The sequence below is a fragment of the Heterodontus francisci genome, chromosome 12 (assembly GCF_036365525.1).
Source record: "Heterodontus francisci isolate sHetFra1 chromosome 12, sHetFra1.hap1, whole genome shotgun sequence".
In the NCBI taxonomy this organism is placed as follows: domain Eukaryota; kingdom Metazoa; phylum Chordata; class Chondrichthyes; order Heterodontiformes; family Heterodontidae; genus Heterodontus; species Heterodontus francisci.
The window spans coordinates 34,446,838-34,469,146 of record NC_090382.1 but is presented as its reverse complement, the minus strand read 5'-3'; the positions used below and the strand labels follow the sequence as shown (position 1 = coordinate 34,469,146).

The window sequence follows — 22,309 nt, the reverse complement described above, 5'->3', positions numbered from 1 at the left end:
ACCTTTTCCTGCAACTGTTCTTGTCTCTTTGACTTCACTTGGTCTTTCTGTGACTACTGGAGAAGCTACTACCTTTGCTCCGGCCAATTCATTCCCCAGGAGTAGGTCAACTCCATCTACAGGCAAACTGTGGACACTCCTACACTTACCGTCCCAGATATTAGATCACACTCCAGGTGCACCCGACACAAAGGTACGGCTATATACTCCCCACTGATACTATTTACTAAAACCTTGGCATTCAGTGCGCTGTCTGGTGGAAATGTTATTCCTTTCTCCAGCAAAACAGTTTGGGTGACTCCTGTATCCCTAAGTATAACTATAGGTTTACCTGAGGGATAAGGAGTTACTTTTCCTTTTGACAATTTCCTATCACTCTCCAGTATCTTGTTCACGTCCCCTGCACTCACAGTGGCTTTTGCACTTGGCCTTACAGCTGCAGTAAGAGCTACCGCCTGATCTGTCGTACACTTGGTCAAGGGCCCTTTTGTCTGCATTGGCCTTGTGTACCCCAATAAGTCGCATGAGTTTACTCTGCAACTTCCAACATTCTGCACCTTGTGGCAATAGAAACGCTTAGGATTGCGGACTTTACTTCCACGCTCAGCATCATCTTTACTGGTCTGAAGAGGAGATCCCGGGGTGTTCCCAGCTATGCCGCCTTGTCCCCAGCTACTTGCCTTCCTTTCATCCTCCCACCTTCTATCCTTCTCTGATTTATGCAGGTGACGGGCGAAGTGTTTGGGCTTGTAAACAAGCTCGTAACCATCAATGATCTCAGCTGCCTGTCTGGCTGTTGAAACCTTCTGGTTCTCTACACGGGTTCTTACGAACGGAGGGAGTGAATTTTCAAATTCTTCCAGGAGAATTATTTCCCTAAGGTTCTTGTACGTGGTCGCTACCTTTAGTGCCCGCATCCAATGATCAAAATTAATTTGCTTTGCCCTCTCAAATTCTATACAAGTCTGCCCAGCCTGTCTTCAGACGTTCCGATATTTCTGTCGGTAAGCTTCAGGGACTAACTCATAGGCAGCGAGAATAGCATTTTTTACTATCTCATAATCTGCAGAAGCCTCCTCAGAAAGCATGGCATAAACTTCATGAGCTCTGCCTTTCAGCCTGCTTTGCATAAGTGATGTCCAGTTTTCCTTTGGCTACTTCATCTGTCTAACTATATTTTCAAAAGAAATGAAAAATGCCTCTACGTTCCTTTCTTCAAACTTCAGGAGTGCTTGCACAAATTTAAACTGCTGTCTACTGGGTCCTGGACTGGGGTCAGTTCTTCCCTCAGCAAAATTTTCACTAGAGTCAAGGCCACCCCTTTGTCTTAGTTCCAGCCTTTTAAATTTGAATTCCCTTCCTTCTCTTTCTAATTTTCTGTTTTTTTTTCTTTCTCTTACCTGCCACTCTACTTGCTCCCTTTGAAATTGTAGTTAAAGTTTTTTTATTCTTCCTGTTGTTACGACCAGGTGAGAAAGAGGTCCAGGGTTCCCTTTCAGCCTTCATCTGGTCTTATTGTAACAGGGTTTTATTTTAAACACACTGTTTTTAGCTCCCCCTTGGTGAATCCTTATTCACCACTTTCCAATTATAAGGCAAAGAAACCAGCAAAAACAGGCTTTCTTAGGTTTAAAGAAGAAAAGTTGAAATTTCTTCAATGTGAACTTTAATTCGATTAATGCCTACGGATACACAATGCGCCCAGGCTAGCATGCATACGCGATACGCACATGCTAATAAAGACAGAAAAAAGCAGAAGTAAAATAAAATGGAAAAGTTTGAGGCAATATCTGAAGAGTTTTTGTTACAGTTCTTCGAGCTCACTGTAGAGCCCTTGATTGTAGGTAGATCTTGCTTTTCTTTGGGGCCCAGTATTATTCTTAAACCTTGTTTGCTGTAGCCAACTTTTCTCTCTTGGGGTTCATGTGTCTGCAGTGGATTTGGAGTTCCATACGAAAGAGATGGGAGCAGGCAGGCAGACAGGCGGTCTTCTTCAGTCCAGGAGCATTCTTCCGAAACTGTTTGTACAAATTCAAAAAACTCGGTTGCCCAACAGGCTAGTCATGTGACTAGCTGGTTTGACCATGTCTGTTTGTGTATTCGGCCATCTTAGCAGTCAACCTGGAATGCAAGCTCCCCCCCCCCCCCCACCTTCAAAAGTCCATTGTGGGTTGAATGTCAGGGAAAGGCTGCTTTGTCCTTTCAAACACTGTCTGTTAATATGCAAATGTCTTTTCCAGTCATGGCTGATCTGTTCATCAAGTCCTCTCCTCACTCCGGAAACAGTTTAAAATCAGTGTTCATGACAATATTAATGTGCCTCATTCTTGGCAGGTGGGAGCCTAGTATGGCACTGTTCAAGCTCCAGTTTTTTTCGTTTCCAAGTGCCACTGAATCCTAGCTCATTCAACTGAACTACCATCTGGATCGCCTTTTTCTTTTTCCAATTCTAAATGCTTTGCTATTACTTCAATATGTCTGCTTTCGTAGCTCCTGGTTTTAAGTCCAATCCCTACATTTCTGCCAATTCCTTTAGCCTAGCTTTGGTTACATTTGTCAATTCACTTGGGAATAAATCCTCCTTACCCAGAAAGGTCGTAGCAACTGACAAAGACATTTCTGTAATGTAATCTGTCCACCAATGCAAAAAAAATCTGATTTTTTCCTTTTCCCTTTTCAATTATTATTACCCTACTTACAATTGTTTGTCCTTGGCTTTGCTTATCCCGCACAGATCCCCTAATTATATATTATGACAGAGGTGGGAGGAGTGCATCCTCTTTTCTAGTTCCGCTTCTCCACAGGTCACAACATATATTTACCCAGTTACCGATGTGGTCAATCATATACTGTACTCTTTATCCCAGAATAAAGTACACCAACCTAGTTTCTTTAATAAACAACAAAATTATCAGTTTAATATAAAACAAAACTTATTCAGTAATGAAGCAAAGCATAACACACAGATTAAAATATGAAAGCTCGCTTTTTAAATACTTCCTGCTCCCCCACCCCCACACGCACATCCACCCAGCCATTAGTTGAAGAAAAATAAAGAAATTTTCTCTGCAGAGCTCTTACAAACAAAAAGACAAAAAAAAAGGAATACTTTAGCCAAATACTTGGTAATTCTTTTAGAAAAAAAGAGTAGATCTGGAAGGAGGTTAGTTGTCCCTTTTGGTCTGGCGTCTGGGTATACGGAGACGAGTCACAGAACTTTTCAGAAGCAGTCCGTTCTGGAGCTGTTGAGAAGTAGTCTGGTAGGCTTTCCTTGAGAAATGTGGTATCGGGTTTCAGTTACCACACTCTGGATTTGCAGGGTTTTTCAACGAGGTGGAGAAAGAGGAGCTGACACATTGGATTTCTCCGGGTCTCTTAGAAAGGTGCAGGGAAGATGAGCAGGGGTTTCTTTACAGCAGGCTACAAAACCAACTGCTTTTCAACATTGTCCACACCCCAACTGAACCAAAACAATATCTCAGAAGTCAGTTCCTGACCCTCATAAATCTTGATATGTCACTTCTCTGTTAACATTCCCCCCACCCCCCCAAGTCACCAATGTTTCTGTTCTTTATTTATCTTAAGGCACGTGATATCCAGTAAAGGTTGTTTTCAAATGCAACATCCCAAGTGTGCTTTCAGTGAACTTTCAATAGAAAACAAAGTCCAGCATCTACGAAATCTTCAGCCTTCCAAAATGAATCCATTTCCACAATTTAAATGAGTCCTCAAAGCAATTTAACAAAAATGGAAGCACTTTTATAACAATTGACATTAAAAAGTAAAGAGCTACTCCCTCGTATTAAATGCAGAGATTTATTTACATCATTGTGGTAAGTAGGGGATGTATTTATTTACCTGCATTGGGTAAAGAAATTACTCAGGAGAACCAGTTAACTATTAGGTTTCACTCAGCAATCCAGACACATCTATAAATTTTGCATGTTTTGAAACATTCCTTTTCACACCTTAATGTATTAAAAGTCTTACCTCAAACAGATTTGGGCCATCAATCAGTTGGCTTATGATAATTTTAATTAAATTGCACCAACACCTGAAAATTTCAGGTATCAGAGACCAACTTGCCTTTGCAGCCTCCTCCTAATCTTAATTAAAAGTTACACCAAAACATGATTTTAAGAGTTCAGAGAGATGAAGAGCAGAATATTTCAGTCATACCCAAGTGAAATTTTAACCATATCTTTCTCTAATGAGCTGCTTGCATTTGTGATTTGGATGTACTCTAATGTTGTATTCTGTTTCTTGCTCAGTTACTTTCCTTTTCAACTTTGGTTTTCCCTTCTGGTGTCTCTGATTTCACTGACTGTTATTTCATACTCCCACTTCGCAATTCCTAATGAATAAATGTTCCATTTGGTATATTTAACTTTCCCTCTTCAGGCTAGTTGTTCTTAATTTGGTTCTCATTCAGCGTTTTATCACCCTCAGTTTCTGAGCTCAGGCAACTGGATAATTCCTTCTGAAAATCATGTAGTTCTGGCTTTGGTTATCAGTAGATCCTGTTTTTTACATAGTAATTATTCTTTACATTTAAAATCAGTCTGTTTTTTTCCTACTTTGGTTGCATTTACTCTGCAGCATATTTTGCTTGAAGGTATTTTACCAATTTTCATTCTACTTTTGGAGCAGAGTGTGACTGGAAGCATTTCAATATTTTCCATGGGTTTCTGGGAGTATGCTAATATTTTCAGGAGGACCCAAAAGTGTGTCAGTTTTTCAGGGGCTTTCCAACATCATAAAAATGTGAAAGCCATTATCCTAGGGGACTTGGTAACACACACAAAACATGAGAATGATTTGAGCTGTATAGTTTATTTCCCTTCATGGCAATATAATGTAAAAAACATAACTTACCATTTGAAGGAGAGTTTTGAAATTGTTTATTTAAAAATCAAAATATTGCAAATTCAACATTTCCTTTCCCTGCATAGTGTTATGTGAATCCACAATATAATGTCAGAGCTATGGAGTCATTATAGCACAGAAGAAGGCCATTCGGCTCATCGGGTCCTGCTGGTTCTTTGGAGAGCAATCCAATTGGTTCCATTCCCCACTTGATCCCTGTAGCCCTGCAAGTTTATATCCCTCAACTGCCCATCCAATTTCCTTTTGAAATTATTTCATCTCCACTTCTACCACCCTCATTGGCAGCGAGTTCCAGGTCATTACCACTTGCTGCATAAAAACATTCTTCCTTCAACCCCGCCCCATGGCATCTCTTGCCCAAAACCTTAAATCTGTACCATCAGCTAATGGGAATAGCTTTTCTTCGTCTACCTTTATATAAACCTGGCATAATCTTGTACACCTCTATCAGATCTCCCCTCAATCTCTTTCTATATGCTGTTGTTATCCCCCTGCGGATTTAGTTGAAACCTTCCCCAACCACGCTAGTGAACCTCCCTGTGAGGATATTGTTTCCAGTCCTGTTGAGGTGCACCCCATCCCTTTTAAATAGCTGCTTCCTGCCCCAGTACAGGTCCCAATGTCCCAAGAATCCCATCTACTATCCTGAACTCTCTCTGCCTGTGGTGTGGCCACCTCCTGGAACACACAATTCAGGAAACTCTCATCCTCCCTAATGTTTCACAGCATAATAAAATTAGATATACAATTAGATTATGAAAGCTACTTTGCCCCATGAGCCTATTCTTTCCAATCTACTGTTTACAACTTCAACTGTCATGAACTCTCTCCAAATTACTTAAATCTCCTGGAGATATGTCTGGAAAATGAAATTACCCATGCCCCAACCAGGTGCTCCAGATCCTTATATCATCATCATGCTTTAATGCTCTCAACTAGTGTGGATGATTTTTTTTTCAGAAACCGTCTGCAAAGATTGAAGAGATGTTGAATAAAGTAAATCAAGCAGATATCAGGTAAGTACAATATTTGTGTGCTTATCCAGATTTTCAGTCCCACATTACACATTTTAAAGGTAATGAATATTTTAGTGTTCGCAGCCTTGGAATTGTGACCATTAAGGTTAAAAGTAGATGGATATTGGGTTAATATAGTAAATATAAATTGCAAATTTTTTTTCGTAGTGGTATACGTGTATGTTTTTCAGTTCCATCCCTTGACTAGTTGAGCATGAATTTCAAGTAGCCTGGCCCCAGCCTTTAGCCTTTCCTGCTCCTGCTTCAGCTGTTGAAGCCTTGTCTAAGTGCCATAGTGATAACTCTCTGTCACCCCCTTGATTGTTGGGCATGTGCTGCTGCTAGGCACCTCCCTATGTTGGTATAGAACTGGCAGTTCAGTTGTACAGTGGGTTCATGGGATGAACCAGTATTGCAGGAATGCATGGCAGCCCTAGTGAGTTGCACTGCCACATCTCTCCTCTAAACTTAATGTGAAGAATGTTTAGGCTACAGGAGAAGATCAGTCAGGATCATCTCCCATAATCACAATCTAGTGATCCTGCTAGAAAATCTACTATTGAGCTCTATAGTTAGTCCTGCCTTGCCAGTTGAATAACCTACTGATGGTCACTGTGCATAAGAATAATCAGGTTATGGGGGAAGGTGGTGACATAGTGGTAATGTCACTGGGCTAGCAATCCAGAGGCTCTCGGGACACTGGTTCAGATTCCACCATGGCAGCTGGTGGAATTTAAATTCAATTAATAAAACTGGAATTTTAAAAAAATCTAGTCTAAGTAGTGGTGATCACTAAACCATTGTTGATTATTATAAAAACCCATCTGGTTCATTAACGCGCTTTAGGGAAGGAAATCTGCTGTGCTTACCTTGTCTGGTCTACATGTGACTCCAGAGCCACAGCAATGTAGTTGACTCTTAAATGCCCTCTGAAATGGCCACTCAGTTGTGCCAAACCACTACAGAAAAGTCTAAAAGGAATGAAACTGAACAAAACACCCACATCAACCTAGGCACCAGAACGGCAATGGCACACCAAACCCTGTCGACCCTGCAAAGTCCTCCTTGCTAACATCTGGGGGGCTTGTACCAAAATTTGGAGAGCTTTCCAACAGACTAGTCAAGCAACAGTCTGACATAGTCATACTCATACTCATGGACTCATACCTCACACACACTGCCCCAGACACCACCATCACCATCCCTGTTCTGCCCACTGACAGGACAGACCCACCAGAGGTGGCGGCACAGTGGTATACGATCGGGATGGAGTTGCCCTAGGAGTCTTCAACATTGATTGTGGACCCCATGAAGTCTCATAGCATCAGGTCAATCATGGGCACGGAAACCTCCTGCTGATTACCACCTACCTCTCCCCTACCCCCCAACCCCAGCTGATAAATCAGTACTCCTCCATGTTGAACAGCACTTGGAAGAAGCACTGAGGGTGGCAAGGGCACAGAATGTACTGTGAGTGGGGGACTTCAATGTCCATCACCATGTGGCTTGGTAGCACCACTACTGATTGAGCTGGCCGAGCCCTAAAGGACATAGTTGCTAGACTTGGTCTGCAGCAGATGGTGAGGGGGCCAACAAGAGGGAAGAACCTACTCGACCTTGTCCTCAACAGTCTACCTGTTGCTGATGCATCTGTCCATGACAGTCTTGGTAGGAGTGACCAACGCTCAGTCATACAAAGTCCTGTTTTCACATTGAGGATACCCTCCATCATGTTCTGTGGCAGTACCACCATGCTAAATGGGATAAATTTCACACAGATCTGGCAACTCAAAACTCTGCATCTATGAGGTGCTTTGGACCATCAACAGCAGCAGAATTGTACTCAACTGCAATCTGTAACCTCATGGCTCGGCATATGGCACACTCTACCATTACTATCAAGTTGGGGGATCAGCTCTATTTCATTGAAGAGTGCAGTAGGGCATCCCAGGACCAGCACCAGGCCTACCTCAAAATGAGGTGTCAACTTGGTGAAGCTACAACACAGGACTACCTGCGAGCCAAACAGCGTAAACAGCATGCGATAGACAGAGCTAATTGATCCCACAACCAATGGATCACATCTACACTCCTGCCACATCTAGTCGTGAATGGTGGTGCACAATTAAACAACTAACGGGACAAGGAGGCTTCACAAATTATCCCCATCCTTAATGATGGGGGAGCCTAGCACATCAGTACAAAAGAAAAGGCTGAAGCATTTCCATCCATCTCGGCCTCCACCTGAGGTCCCCAGCATCAGAGATACCAGTCTTCAGCCAATTTGATTCACTCCATGTGATAGCAGGAAATGGCTGCACACCCTGGATACTGCAAAGGCCTCGAGCCCTGACAACATTCCGGCAATAGTATTGAGGACCTGTTCTCCAGAACTGGCCGTGCCTCTAGCCAAACTGTTCCATTACAGCTACAACAGTGGCATCTACCCAACAATGTGGAAAATTGCCCAGTACACAAAAAGCAGAAAAAATCCGACCCAGCCGATTACCGCCCTATCAGTCTACTCTGAATAAAGTGGCCTTTACTCAGCAATAACCTGCTCATTGATGCTCAGTTTTGGTTACGCCAGGTCCACTCAGCTCCTGACCTCATTGCAGCCTTGGTTCAAACATGGACAAAAGAGATGAACTCAAGAAGTCAGGTGTGAGTGACTGCCCTTGATATCAAGGCAGCATTTGACCGAGTGTGGCATCAAGGAGCCCTAGCCAAACTGGAGTCAAGGGAATCGGGAAAACTCACAACGGTTGGAGTCATATCTAGCACAAAGGAAGATGGTTGCGGTTGTTGCTGTAGGGGAGAGGTCAGTCATCTGAGTCCCAGGACATTGCTGCATGAGTTCCTCAGGGTAGTGTCCTAGCCCTGACCACGTTCAGCAGCTTCATCAATGACCTTCCCTCCTTCATAAGGTCAGAAGTGGGGATGTTCGCTGATTGTGCAATGTTCAGTGACTCCTCAGGTACTGAAGCAGACCTGGACAACATTCAGGCTTGGACTGATGGGTGGCAAGTTACATTCGCGCCACACAAGTGCTAGGCAATAACCATCTCTAACAAGAGAGAATCTACGCATCTTCCTTTGACATTCAATGGTATTACCATCGCTGAATCCCCTACTATCAATATCCTGGGGGTTACCATTGACCAGAAACTGAACTGGACCAGCCATATAGCTGTACTGAAACAGCTTGGCTAGGGGCATAGCCAACTCTGGAGCACAAGTCTTCAGCACTGTTGCCGGAATGTTCTCAGGGCCCATGGCTTTTGCAGTATCCAGTACATTCAGCTGTTTCTTGATATCACATGGAGTGAATCAAATTGGTTGAAGATTGGCTTCTGTGATGCTGGAGATCTCAGGAGGAGGCCGAGATGGATCATGCACTCAGCACTTCTGGCTGAAGATAGTTGGAAATGCTTCAGCCTTTTCTTTTGAACCGACATGGTAGGCTTCCCTATCATTGAAGATGGGGATATTTGTGAAGCCTCCTTGTCCGGTTAGTTGTTTGTTTGTGCACCACCATTCACGACTGGACAAATACTGTGGCTACAACAGCAGGTCAGAGACCGGGAATTCTGCAGCGAGTAACTCACCACCTGACTCCCCAAAGCCTGTCCACCATCTACAAGGCACAAGTCAAGAGTATGATGGAAAACTCTCTGCTTACCTGGATGAGTGCAGCTGCAACACTCGAGAAGCTCAACACCGTCCAGGACAAAGTAGCCCACTTGATTGGCACCCCATCCACCACCTTCAACATTCACTCCCTTCACCACTGACACACAGTGGCAGCAGTGTGTCCCATCTACAAGATGCAGTGCAGCAACTCACGAAGGCTTTTTTGACAGCATCTTCCAAACCCGTGATCTCTACCACCTAGAAGGACAAGGGCAGCAGACGCATGGGAACACCACCACCTGCAAGTTCGTCTCCAAGCCACACACCATTCTGACTTGGAACTATATCGCCGTTCTTTCACTGTTGCTGGGTAAAATCCTGGAACTCCCTTTCTGACAGCACTGTAGGTGTACCTATACCACACGGACTGCAGCGGTTCAAGAAGGCGGCTTGCCGCCACCACCTTAAGGGCAATTAGAAATGGACAATAAATGCTGGCAAAGCCAGCAACGGCTGCATCCTGTGAAAGAATTAAAAAAAAGGCTGGGTGAGGTACTGGAGGGCAGTCTGCCCATGAAAGCAGACTCTGAGATGATATCTTGGTCCAAGTGAGGAGGGGGAGAACATTTGAATGAAAGAACAAAAAAAGCTACAACCTGTTCCTTTGTTGGATATTGAACCAAATGCTTAATGGCATTGTCATCCACAACCTGGCCATTGATATAACTAAGTGGGGTGCATATGGGAAATAATTATGAGAACTGCTGTTTCTCTGGGAGGATTTGAATAGCCAGACTAAATGTAAATGGCCAAAATAAGACAGTATAATTTTGTGTGCAATCAGTTTTTTTTTCCTTTACAGTGCAAGAGAATGTTTTCTCGGCCCCATCTTGAAGAATAAACCTGGTGATTTGAAGAAGTACTCAACGTCTGAAAGAGAGAGGAGAAGCTCTGAAAGTAGTGAAAGAGCAGAGACCAAGAGTTCTGATGAGAGCAGTGAAACAGCAGAGTGGAAAAATTTTGAAAGTTATGATACAATACAGCGCAGAAACCGTGAAAGAATGCAGCGCAGAAGACGTGAAAGAGTAGAGCGGAGAAGTCGTAAAATAATACAGCGGCGAAGTCGCGAGAGAAGATTGCGGAGGGCCAACCGTGGCAGAGGAGTGCAGGGGGCCAGCCGTGAGAGAGGAGTGAGATGGGCCAGTCGTGAGAGAGGAGGGCGGAGGGACAGCCACGAGAGAGGAGGGCGGAGAGACAGCCACGAGAGAGGAGAGCGTAGGGGCAGTCGCGAGAGGGCTGATCGGAGGGACAGCCATGAAAGAGGGTTGCGGAGAGGCAGCAGCGAGAGAGGAGAGCAGGGAGCAAGCATTGAGAGAGGGGAGCGGGGAGGCAGCAGTCAGCGAGGAGAGCGGGGAGGCAGTAGCGAGCGGGGGGAGTGGGGAGGCAGTAGCGAGCGGGGGGAGTGGGGAGGCAGTAGCGAGAGGGGGGAGTGGGGAGGCAGTAGCGAGAGGGGGGAGTGGGGAGGCAGTAGCGAGAGGGGGGAGTGGGGAGGCAGTAGCGAGAGGGGGGAGTGGGGAGGCAGCAGCGAGAGGGGGGAGCGGGGAGGCAGCAGCGAGAGGGTGGAGCGGGGAGGCAGCAGCGAGAGGGTGGAGCGGGGAGGCAGTAGAGAGAGAGAGTGGGAAAACTATGAAAACGCGGGGAGTGTCGAGTGGGAAAGCTATGAAAATGCAGAGAGTGCCGAGTGGGAAAGCTATGTAAACGCAGAGAGTGCAGAATGGGAAAAATATGAACGCTATATTTCAGAGGACAGTAAGGAGCCTGAAATAACTAATGATGTAGAGATGAAATCAGAGGAGCTTCTAGAGGATACTGTTATTCCATTTTTGGGGAGCGACTCAGAACTTGAAGATTTGATGGAAAAGTATGAATCGGATGATGATATTCTAGAGATTTCACAGAATGAAGCCAAGGATGAAATGAAAGAAACTGACACTCGAGTTGATGCAGAAATGAGTCTGCAAGAGTCAATGTTGATGAAGGTAAAAGACGCTGGGCTGTTTTCTTTAAATTACATTTTTGGGTTCTCACTCCACACTGCAGCTATGCTTCATATTTTGGTTGCAAGAGGTTGCTGATATGAAGGACGAAGTGAAAGGTTCAACGGACCATACACAGTATATTTTGTGTTGATATCTGGACATTGTTTGAGTGCTCTACTTATATCAGAGAAATCATTAAAAAAAAAAGTTGGAAGCAGATAATAGTTATTTGTAACAATGTACCTTGATGGCAAGATTTAAGGCTTAATTTAAGGACAAAATGGTCCCATTCGCAATAATTTTGTTACAAAAGATATTGTGGAATTGGAATTAGGAGTGATATTTTGACCTTAAATAACTGGAATGAAACTGGTCTCAAAATTGTGGTTGTGGAAAATTACCTTTAAGCACAGGTGTCTGCACTGAGTGCTGCTTGAGTGCACGGAGTGTCAAGAAGGGGGTTTGGTGAGTGAGGGAGTTTGGGGAAGAGGGGAACTATAAATTAATTAAGAAAAATGAATTGAATTAACACAGTAAAGATGGCAGGACAGGAATTGTGTCGTGGCTGCAGTATGTGGAAGCTCTTGGATGCTATGGCAATCCGTGGCAACCACATCAGTAGTAAGTGTCTGCAGCATGAGGAGCTTTGGATCAGAGCAGATGAGCTGGAGCCCGAGCGGCAGACATTGCGATGCATCAGGGAGGGGTCAAGTTACCTAGATACTTTGTTCCAGAAGACAGTCATACCCCTTAGGATAGGATCATCTGATTTTGTCAGTGGTCAGGGATAGGAAAGTGCGACTGCGAGTCAGGCAGATGAGGGAATTGAGAAGGTGGGAGTGGAGCATTCTCAGCCCTTGCAATTGAGCAGCAAGTTCGATGTTCTTGCAGCTTGTATGGGCAAGAGCGAGGGCTGTAATGTGGATGAGCAGACTGACCATGGCACCATGGTACAGGAAGCCGTTCAAGCAGGGGGAGCAAACTGGAAAATAGTGGTATTAGGGGACAGTATAGTCAGTATAGTGAAAGGGATTGACACTGTTCTCTGCAGAGACAAGAACGGGAGTCCAGAAGGCTGTGTTGCCTCCTCGGTACCAGATCAAGACATCTGCTCAGGGCTGGAGAGGAACTTACATTGGGAAGGGGAAGATCCAGTTGTACGTGGTCCATGTAGGTACCAACGACTGGCAGGACAAGGAAAGAGGTTCTGCATATTCAGTATGAGAAACTTGACACCAAATTAAGAAGCAGAACCTCAAAAATAATAATCTCTGGGTTATTAGCTGAGCCATGTGCAAATTGGCATAGGACAAATAAGATTAGAGAAATGAATGCATGGCTCAAAGACTGGTGTGGTCGAAGTGGGTTCTGGTTGGTGGGGCACTGGCACCAGTACTGGGGAAAGTGCTGGCTGTACCGTTGGGATGGTCTACACCTGAACTGTATTGGGACCAGTGTTCTAGCAAACCACGGGATCAAATTTGGGAAGATGTGGTAAATCAAAGACTAGAGACAAGACAAGAGAGAAAGGTATTAATATGGAAAAAGATAAACAGTCTGTGATAGGAAGGGAAAGTGAGTACAAATCTAAGAGTAAATCAGCAGATAAGGCTAGAGGTTACATAAATAATAAAAGAACAAAACTAAAGGCTCTGTATCTGAATGCACGTAGTATTTTAAACAAAACAGATACTGCAAATAGAAATAAATAAGTATGATCTGATGGCCATTACAGAGACATGGCTGCAGGATAACATAGATTGGGACCTAACTGTTGAAGGATACATGACATTTAGGAAGGACAGGGAGCTAAGAAAAGATGGAGGGGCGGCTCTATTAATTGTTGGTGGTATTAGCACAATGGAGAGGGGTGAACTAAGTTCAGAAAACCAGTAGAAGTAGTTTGAGTCGAGGTGAGAAATGGAAAAAGGCAAGAAGTCACTTGTGGGAGTGATGTACAGGTCCCTAACCGTAACCACACAGTAGGATGGGGTGTAAAGGAAGAAATAATGGGAGCTTGTCAGAAAGGTACAGCGATAATCATGGGAGATTTTAATCTATATATAGACTGGAAAAATCAGATGGGCAAAGGTAGTCTAGATGAGGAGTTCATAGAATGTTTTCGGGATAGTTTCTTAGATCAGCATGTTCTGGAGACAACCAGAGAGCGGGCTATACTAGACCTGGTATTGTACCAGATATGATTACTTAATAACCTCATAGTGAAGATATCCCGAGGCAGTAGCAATCATAATATGATTGAATTTTACATTCAGTTTGAGGGAGAGAAGAGTGGGTCTAAGACTAGTATTTTAAATTAAATAAGGGTAATTATGAGGGCATGAAAACAGAACTAGTAAAAGTGAACTGACAAATTAGGTTAAGGGATAGGTCAATAGAGATGCAGTGGCAGACATTTAAGGGAATATTTCAGAATACACAGAATAGATACATTTCAACGAGAAAGAAAAATTCCAAGGGGAGGACCCACCATCTGTGGTTAACTAAAAAAAAGTTAAAGATGGTATCAAACTTAAAGAAAAGCTTATAATTGCACAAAGATGGGTGACAGGTCAGCAGATTGGACAGAATATAAAAAACAGCAAAGAATGACTCAAAGATTGATTAAGAGGGAAAAATCAGAGTACAAGAGAAAGCTCGCTATAAATATAAAAACAGATAGTAAGAGTTTCTATAAATATTTAAATAAGAAAAGAATTAACAAAGTGAGCATTGGTACTACAGAAAGTGAGTCTGGGGAATTAATAAGGGAAAATAAGGAGATGGCAGATGAATTGAACAGGTATTTTGCATCGGTCTTCACCATAGAGAATGCAAGTAACGTCCCAGAAATAGCTGTAAATGAGGAAATGGATAGGAGGAATTCAAGAAAATTACAAAAACTACCAGGGAAGTGGTACTGAGCAAATTGTTGGAGCTGTGGGCTGACAAGTTCCTGCGTCCTGATGGACTTCATCCTAGGGTTTTAAACGAAGTGGCTAGTGAGATAGTTGATGCGTTGGTTTTAATTTTTCAAAATTCCCTAGATTCGGGGAAGGTTCCATTAGATTGGAAAATAAACAATGTAACTTCTTTATTCAAAAAGGGAGACAGAAAGCAGGAAACTACAAGCCAGTTAGCTTAACATTAGTCATCGGGAAAATGTTAGAAGCTATTATAAAAGACATTATAGCAAGGCACTTATATACTGATCATAACCCTCTAACCTTTGTGGAAAAATTCCGAAACCAGAATGCCAGACTATTCTGATGGAGTTTACTATTGCAGCCCTATCACTTAAAGATTATCCACACTATGGGGAAAAATAATGTAATTGCTGATACTTTGTCCAGAGTTTAACTTTGCTTTGAGTTATCTGAGTTCAAAGATGGTACAAAGCAGAACTGTATTAGTTACAAGTAAAGAGTGAATGAGAATGGGTGTGTCAATGTGTTTTAATTTTTTCATTTTCTGTTTTTTTCCACTCTTTATAATGAAACACATTTATAAATTATGCTTCATTCCTCCAAGGATGGCAGTGTTATGAAAGTACTTCCAGATTTTATTATTTTTGTGAGGACTCGTATTTTAAAATTGTGAAAATTGATTCCTTTGGAGAACTAAAGTGCTTCCATAGATGCTGGACTTTGTTTTTGATTTAAAGGTCACTGGAAGGACTTTGTTTAAAAACACTTACTGGAAGTCACATGTCTTCAGCTAAGTAAACAGGTGCCTTCTGACTATGGGAGTTGTTTACGGAGAAGTGACATGTCAAGGTTTATGGTGGTCGAGTTGGTTTCGGTTTGGATATTGTTTTGAGTCAGTTGGGTTTTCAGCCTGCTGAGAGAAGCACCCAGCTCATTCTTTCTCCATCTCTTTGAGAAACCCTGAGAATCCAGAGTGCTGAAACCCATGATGCCGCATTTCTCCTAGAAAGCCTGTCAGACTAAGCCTTGACCTCACCTGAAGAGAACTGCTCCAAAAAGATCCAAAAAAAAGTGACAGTCATCTACGCGTATTGGTGACGCCAGAAAAGGGACAACTAATATCATTCCATATCTTATCATTTTCCTTCAAGAATTAGCAAGTATTTAGCCATTTCTTTGGTCTTTTTTTGTAAAGCGATCTCTGCAGAGAAAACCTCTACTTTTTCTTTAACGCGTGTGTGTGTTGGGCTATGTTAGAAGAAAACTTTTATATTTCAGTCTGCGTGTTAATGCATTGCATCTTTACTGCATGCGCCTTGTTTTATAATAAATTGATAATTTTGTTTATTAAAGAAACTTGGTTGGTGGATTTTACTCTGAAATAAAAATAGAGTGTATAATTGGCTGTATCAGTAACTGGATAAATATTTAAATATATGTTGTGATCTGTGGATAAATGAAACTAGAGAAAGACAGTGCCACTCCTCTTGCCTCAGTCGTAACAATATGATTAATGTTCTTTGTTTGTGTGGCTGACCTAATACTGCTAGAACAGGAGTCAAAATTTTGTGTCAAATCTGCTGTCCAATGGGATATTGATTGGAAGTGCAATGCTGCAGCCACTATTGCAATAAAACAAAATACATACTCTGGAATGTATAGAACACTTAACTACAAAACCAAGCAATTATATTTGAATGGCCCAATCAAACCGCTGCAATTTTAGCCTCAACTACTATTCATTAGTCTTAATTTTTGGTGCTTTATTTTTCTTCTTACTAACATGGGTTTATCATCACTGCAGAAGAATGCAACACTTTTTAGCAATTTTGGAAAGAGTGAAAATAGATAAGTCCCCTGGGCCAGATGGGATTTATCCTAGGATTCTCTGGGAAGCCAGGGAGGAGATTGCAGAGCCGTTGTTGTTGATCTTTAAGTCGTCATTGTCGACAGGAGTAGTGCCGGAGGACTGGAGGATAGCAAATGTTGTCCCCTTGTTCAAGAAGGGGAGTAGAGACAGCCCTGGTAATTATAGACCTGTGAGCCTTACTTCGGTTGTGGGTAAAATGTTGGAAAAGGTTATAAGAGACAGGATTTATAATCATCTTGAAAAGAATAAGTTCATTTGCGATAGTCAGCACGGTTTTGTGAAAGGTAGGTCGTGCCTCACAAACCTTATTGAGTTTTTCGAGAAGGTGACCAAACAGGTGGATGAGGGTAAAGCCGTGGATGTGGTGTATATGGATTTCAGTAAGGCGTTTGATAAGGTTCCCCACGGTAGGCTATTGCAGAAAATACGGAAGTATGGGGTTGAAGGTGATTTAGAGCTTTGGATCAGAAATTGGCTAGCTGAAAGAAGACAGGGGTGGTGGTTGATGGCAAATGTTCATCCTGGAGTTTAGTTACTAGTGGTGTACCGCAAGGTTCTGTTTTGGGGCCACTGCTGTTTGTCATTTTTATAAACGACCTGGATGAGGGTGTAGAAGGGTGGGTTAGTAAATTTGCGGATGACACGAAGGTCGGTGGAGTTGTGGATAGTGTCGAAGGGTGTTGTAGGGTACAGAGGGACATAGATAGGCTGCAGAGCTGGGCTGAGAGATCGCAAATGGAGTTTAATGCGGAGAAGTGTGAGGTGATTCACTTTGGAAGGAGTAACAGCAATGCAGAGTACTGGGCTAATGGGAAGATTCTTGGTAGTGTAGATGAGCAGAGAGATCTTGGTATCCAGGTACATAAATCCCTGAAAGTTGCTACCCAGGTTAATAGGGCTGTTAAGAAGGCATATGGTGTGTTAGCCTTTATTAGTAGGGGGATCGAGTTTCAGAGCCACGGGGTCATGATGCAGCTGTACAAAACTCTGGTGAGGCCGCACCTGGAGTATTGCGTGCAGTTCTGGTCACCGCATTATAGGAAGGATGTCGAAGCTTTGGAAAGGGTGCAGAGGAGATTTACTAGGATGTTGCCTGGTATGGAAGGAAGGTCTTACGAGGAAAGGCTGAGGGACTTGGGGTTGTTTTCGTTAGAGAGAAGGAGGAGGAGAGGTGACTTAATAGAGACATACAAGATAATCAGAGGGTTAGATAGGGTGGATAGTGAGAGTCTTTTTCCTCGGATGAGGATGGCAAACACGAGGGGACATAGCTTTAAGTTGAGGGGTGAAAGATATAGGACAGATGTCAGAGGTAGTTTCTTTACGCAGAGAGTAGTAGGGGCGTGGAACGCCCTGCCTGCAACAGTAGTAGACTCGCCAACTTTAAGGGCATTTAAGTGGTCATTGGATAGACATATGGATGTAAATGGAATAGTGTAGGTCAGATGATCGGCGCAACATCGAGGGCCGAAGGGCCTGTACTGCGCTGTAATATTCTAATTCTAATTCTAATTTTCCAGATATTCCTCTGCATTTCAGTATCAGCTGTGCCCAGGGCCTTGTTCCCTTTGCTTACATGCAGCAATGTTACTCAGTCACCACCTCAGAAAGGTGTCCTCCAATAAATCTGTATTAGAAACTTTAAAGTTAAAAAGGCAAAATGATTAAAAGCTTAATATTAATAGTTAATTCCATCCCTGATTCTAATATGGTTTCTTTCACTTTCTATCTAGAAACAGAAGGAAGATTGTCCAGAGAACCGGATGGTGTTACTTGAGAACCTTCCCCCCACTGGTTATTCAAATATTGCGATTGGAAAACTTGGTGCTAAGTTTGGGAAAGTTCAGACTTGCGCAGTGATGAAGCATGTGAACCAGGTATAACCAAGAAAGTATCATTCCTTGCTTTTTCAGCAATAATTAAAATTACTGTTATTCCACAGGGAAAATTATGTGTAACATTATCTATATGAGGTTGATGTCTTCCCCTGCTCTGTAGGGTCAAAAGGAGCAAGCTGATTTTATTCTTTAATTTATGGAAATGCTTTTTTATCTCCACACTTCAAATTTTATATTTTATTAAATAAACTCTTTGCCTGCAGTTTTTTATTGGAACATAAATTATTTTCTTCTAAAGACATGGTTTATTACATATCAGACGATTATGGATCTACAGTTAAACCAGATCTAGAGTTCATACATGGTTTAGGAGAACTTTAACAACAAAAAGGAAAACTTTCTGATTCCAAATTGCGTATCTTTATTAGGAAAAAGGCCTGTATTATACAAAATAAGGAAGTTTTACATATATTTAAGGTTGGCTCAGGCTTTGATGTTTGTTGAAGGCTCGTAGATATCTCAATGTTAATCTGTTAATTGTGTGTCAATGGTTTGATTGTATGCATGTGAAGGGTGTTAATTGGGGTTTGAGCTGAGCACTTATAAGCAGGCAATCACTGGGACTGGGGGAGGTCTTGAGTGAGGCGCTACATGTTTGTAATCCTTTTACTCCGCACAGTAAATGTGAAACTGAGTAAATATAAGCTCCAACATTATCTTTCCAGAACAAGCTTTCTGGAATTTAGCATGGTAGCAGAGAATGGTTGCCTAAAGGTTGGAAAGTAGGAAATATTTTTGGGATGGAAAACTAAAATCTCTAGGGCTATTGTGAAAAATATGTTAGAGAGCAAGTGCAAATTGTCAGAGTATGATTACCCTCCGGTGTTCTAGGAGTCTGAACCATATGACCAGTGGAAGAATGAAGTGGATATGTGGACAGGGGTTGCATTTCTACCAAAAAGGAAACAAGGTATGGCCTTGGCATTCACTTAGTACCAAAAGTAAAATCAGAAGTAAAGTGTTTTCTGAACTGGATGCTCGTCAGTTGGATACTGATGAAGGGTTGGATCTTCTGTTAGAATTCTTGGATGAAATTTACAATAAAGATGACCTATTGAATGAGTGTGAGACATGGTCATACTGTGATAGATTTTGGAAAACAGATGGTTCTTCAGTGGAGGAATATATCTTGGACTTGAACAGACTGTATAGAAGATTAAGGAAGTTCAGTTTGGAGATCCCTGGTTAGCTAGCTTTTAAATTGCTAGATTGTCCTAGGGTGTCGCATATGGACAGGCTCCTGGTTCTAACTGGGGTTTGGTTCTTGGACAAAGACTCCCTGTTGGACCAAATGTCCGCGGGCTTAAAGAGTATTCCTGGAGAAACCGTCATTTCCTGCAGTCCTGGTCGAGCAAGTGGGGCATTCTGCGGTGATGCAAAGAATGGAGCACTCAATGTTAACAAGATTTAGGAGTAATCCAGAGACTGGAAGCAGGCATAGGTACAATGGAAGAGTTAAAGACAGGAAGAATGAGGATGAAAGCACCTTTAGCAGGTCTGAATATTACATTGGAAGACAGAATTGGAATTGCAATCATAGGCGAATGATTCCCAGGAATGCCCAAGGAAGAGTTAATAGGTGCTACAGATGTGATTCAAAGTATCATTGTGCAATGAACTGCCCTAAGCCGAGGGACATAGTCTTTGAAATAATACATGACGCAGAGAATTCTGAGGCAGAAGAGAAAGATACTGATGGATCTGAACAAATTGTGCTAGTCACAAGGAGTTTTAGTCCGATGATGAATGTGTTGGTTGTGGATTTGTTCAACTGTGCGGTATTGGATAGTGCTTGTACGTCGACAGTCTGTGGAACTGATTGGTTACAGTGTTATCTGGATTCACTCAGCAGTGATAGATAAGGCTGAAGGATTTGCAACAATCTTTAGCCAGAAGTGCCTGGTTGATGATCCATCTTGGCCTCCTCCTGAAGTCCCCAGCATCACAGATGCCAGACTTCAGCCAATTCGATTCACTCCACGTGATATCAAGAAACGACTGAAGGAACTGAATACTGCAAAAGCTATGGGCCCTGACAATATTCCAGCAATAGTACTGAAGACCTGTGCTCCAGAACTTGCCGCGCCCCTAGCCAAACTGTTCCAGTACAGCTACAACACTGGCATCTACCCTGCAATGTGGAAAATTGGCCAGGTATGTCCTGTACACAAAAAGCAGGACAAATCCAACCCGGCTGATTACCGCCCCATCAGCCTACTCTCTATCAGTAAAGTGATGGAAGGTGTCATCAACAGTGCCATCAAGCGGCACTTGCTTAGCAATAACCTGCTCAGTGGAGCTCAGTTTGGGTTCCGCCAGGGCCACTCAGCTCCTGACCTCATTACAGCCTTGGTTCAAACATGGCCAAAAGGCCTGAACTCAAGAGGTGAGGTGAGAGTGACTGCCCTTGACATCAAGGCAGCATTTGACTGAGCCCTAGCAAAACTGAGGTCAATGGGAATCAGGGGGAAAACCCTCCGCTGGCTGGAGTCATACCTAGCGTAAAGGAAAATGGTTGTGGTTGTTGGAGGTCAATCATCTGAGCTCCAGGACATCACTGCAGGAGTTCCTCAGGGTAGTGTCCTAGGCCCAACCATCTTCAGCTGCTTTATCAATGACCTTCTTGCATCATAAGGTCAGAAGTGGGGATGTTCGCAGATGATTGCACAATGTTTAGCACCGTTCGTGACTCCTCAGATACTGAAGCAGTCCGTGTAGAAATTCAGCATGACCTGGACAATATCCAGGCAAGTAACATTTGTGCCACACAAGTGCCAGGCAATGACCATCTCCAGCAAGAGAGAATCTAACCATCTCCCCTTGACATTCAACAGCATTACCATCGCTGAATCCCCTACCATCAACATCCTAGGGGTTACCATTGACCAGAAACTGAACTGGAGTAGCCATATAAATACCATGGCTACAAGAGCAGGTCAGAGGTTAGGAATCCTGAGGCGAGTAACTCACCTCCTGACTCCCCAAAGCCTGTCCACCATCTACAAGGCACAAGTCAGGAGTGTGATGGAATACTCTCCTTGCCTGGATGGGTGCAGCTCCAACAACACTCAAGAAGCTCGACACCATCCAGGACAAAGCAGCCCGCTTGATAAGCACCCCATCTACAAACATTCACTCCCTCCACCACCGACGCACATTGGCAGCAGTGTGTACCATCTACAAGATGCAATGCACCAAGGCTCCTTAGACAGCATCTTCCAAATCCGTGACCTCTACCAACTAGAAGGACAAGGGCAGCAAATACATGGGAACACCACCACTTGCAAGTTCCCCTCCAAGTCACACACCATCCTGACTTGGAACTATATCACCATTCTTTCACTGTCGCTGGGTCAAAATCCTGGAACTCCCTTCCTAACAGCACTGTGGATGTACCTACCCCAAATGGACTGCAGCGGTTCAAGAAGGCTGCTCATCACCACCTTCTCAAGGGCAATTCGGGATGGGCAGTAAATGCTCGCCCACATCCCATGAATGAATTTTTAAAAAAAAAGTGAGGATCAAGGCAAGGTTAAGGAGTATACAAGTACTACCAGCTTTAGGGTTTGGTGATGCCAACATATTGAAGTCACTGAAAAAAGTAGTAATCTCATGTAAAATAGCCAGGGTAAGCTTTATCAGTACTGGTGTAGTCTCCAGAGAGGTACCTTTACTGTTGAGTAAGCCTTCAATGAAAAAGGCACAGATGAGACTTGATATGGAGCATGATAAGGCAATTGTTTTTGGGAAACTAGTGGATTTGCATTTTACCCAGTCAGGGCATTATTGTATACCCTTAATAAAACTTGTTAATTCTAGTCTGATTGCCTTCTCTGCGACAGTCCTCCTGGTAGTATTAGTAGTATTAGTTCAATTTTTCCTACGCATTTGAATGCTTTACATGCAGGGAAATGGGCTTTCGTAAAGGCTGAGGTCTCTGAGAAACTTCTCAGAGCTCTGAGGCATTGTAAAAGGCCATCTGAGGCGAAATTTAGTTCAGGAGATTTGGTCTGTTACAAAAGAGAGAGCCGTAGGGAAT

The 22,309-nt window shown here is 43.1% G+C and overlaps 2 protein-coding genes across 3 annotated transcripts in view; both read left to right on the top strand.

The window, feature by feature from the left end:
- The window catches only part of LOC137375691 (matrin-3-like), a 51,770-nt gene extending 40,407 nt beyond the window's left edge, over positions 1 to 11,363 (top strand). Inside the window, exons 9-11 of the mRNA XM_068043079.1 lie at positions 5,848 to 5,903; positions 10,399 to 10,955; positions 11,347 to 11,363. Coding sequence (XP_067899180.1) covers positions 5,848 to 5,903; positions 10,399 to 10,955; positions 11,347 to 11,363 — 630 coding nt within the window. The remainder of the gene's footprint in view (positions 1 to 5,847; positions 5,904 to 10,398; positions 10,956 to 11,346) is intronic.
- Positions 11,164 to 22,309, top strand: part of LOC137375812 (uncharacterized) — a 78,972-nt gene continuing 67,826 nt past the window's right edge. For both annotated transcript variants that reach the window (XM_068043299.1, XM_068043298.1), the window contains exons 1-2: positions 11,164 to 11,575; positions 18,106 to 18,249. In XM_068043299.1, coding sequence (XP_067899400.1) covers positions 11,378 to 11,575; positions 18,106 to 18,249 — 342 coding nt within the window. In that variant the 5' untranslated portion in view covers positions 11,164 to 11,377. The remainder of the gene's footprint in view (positions 11,576 to 18,105; positions 18,250 to 22,309) is intronic.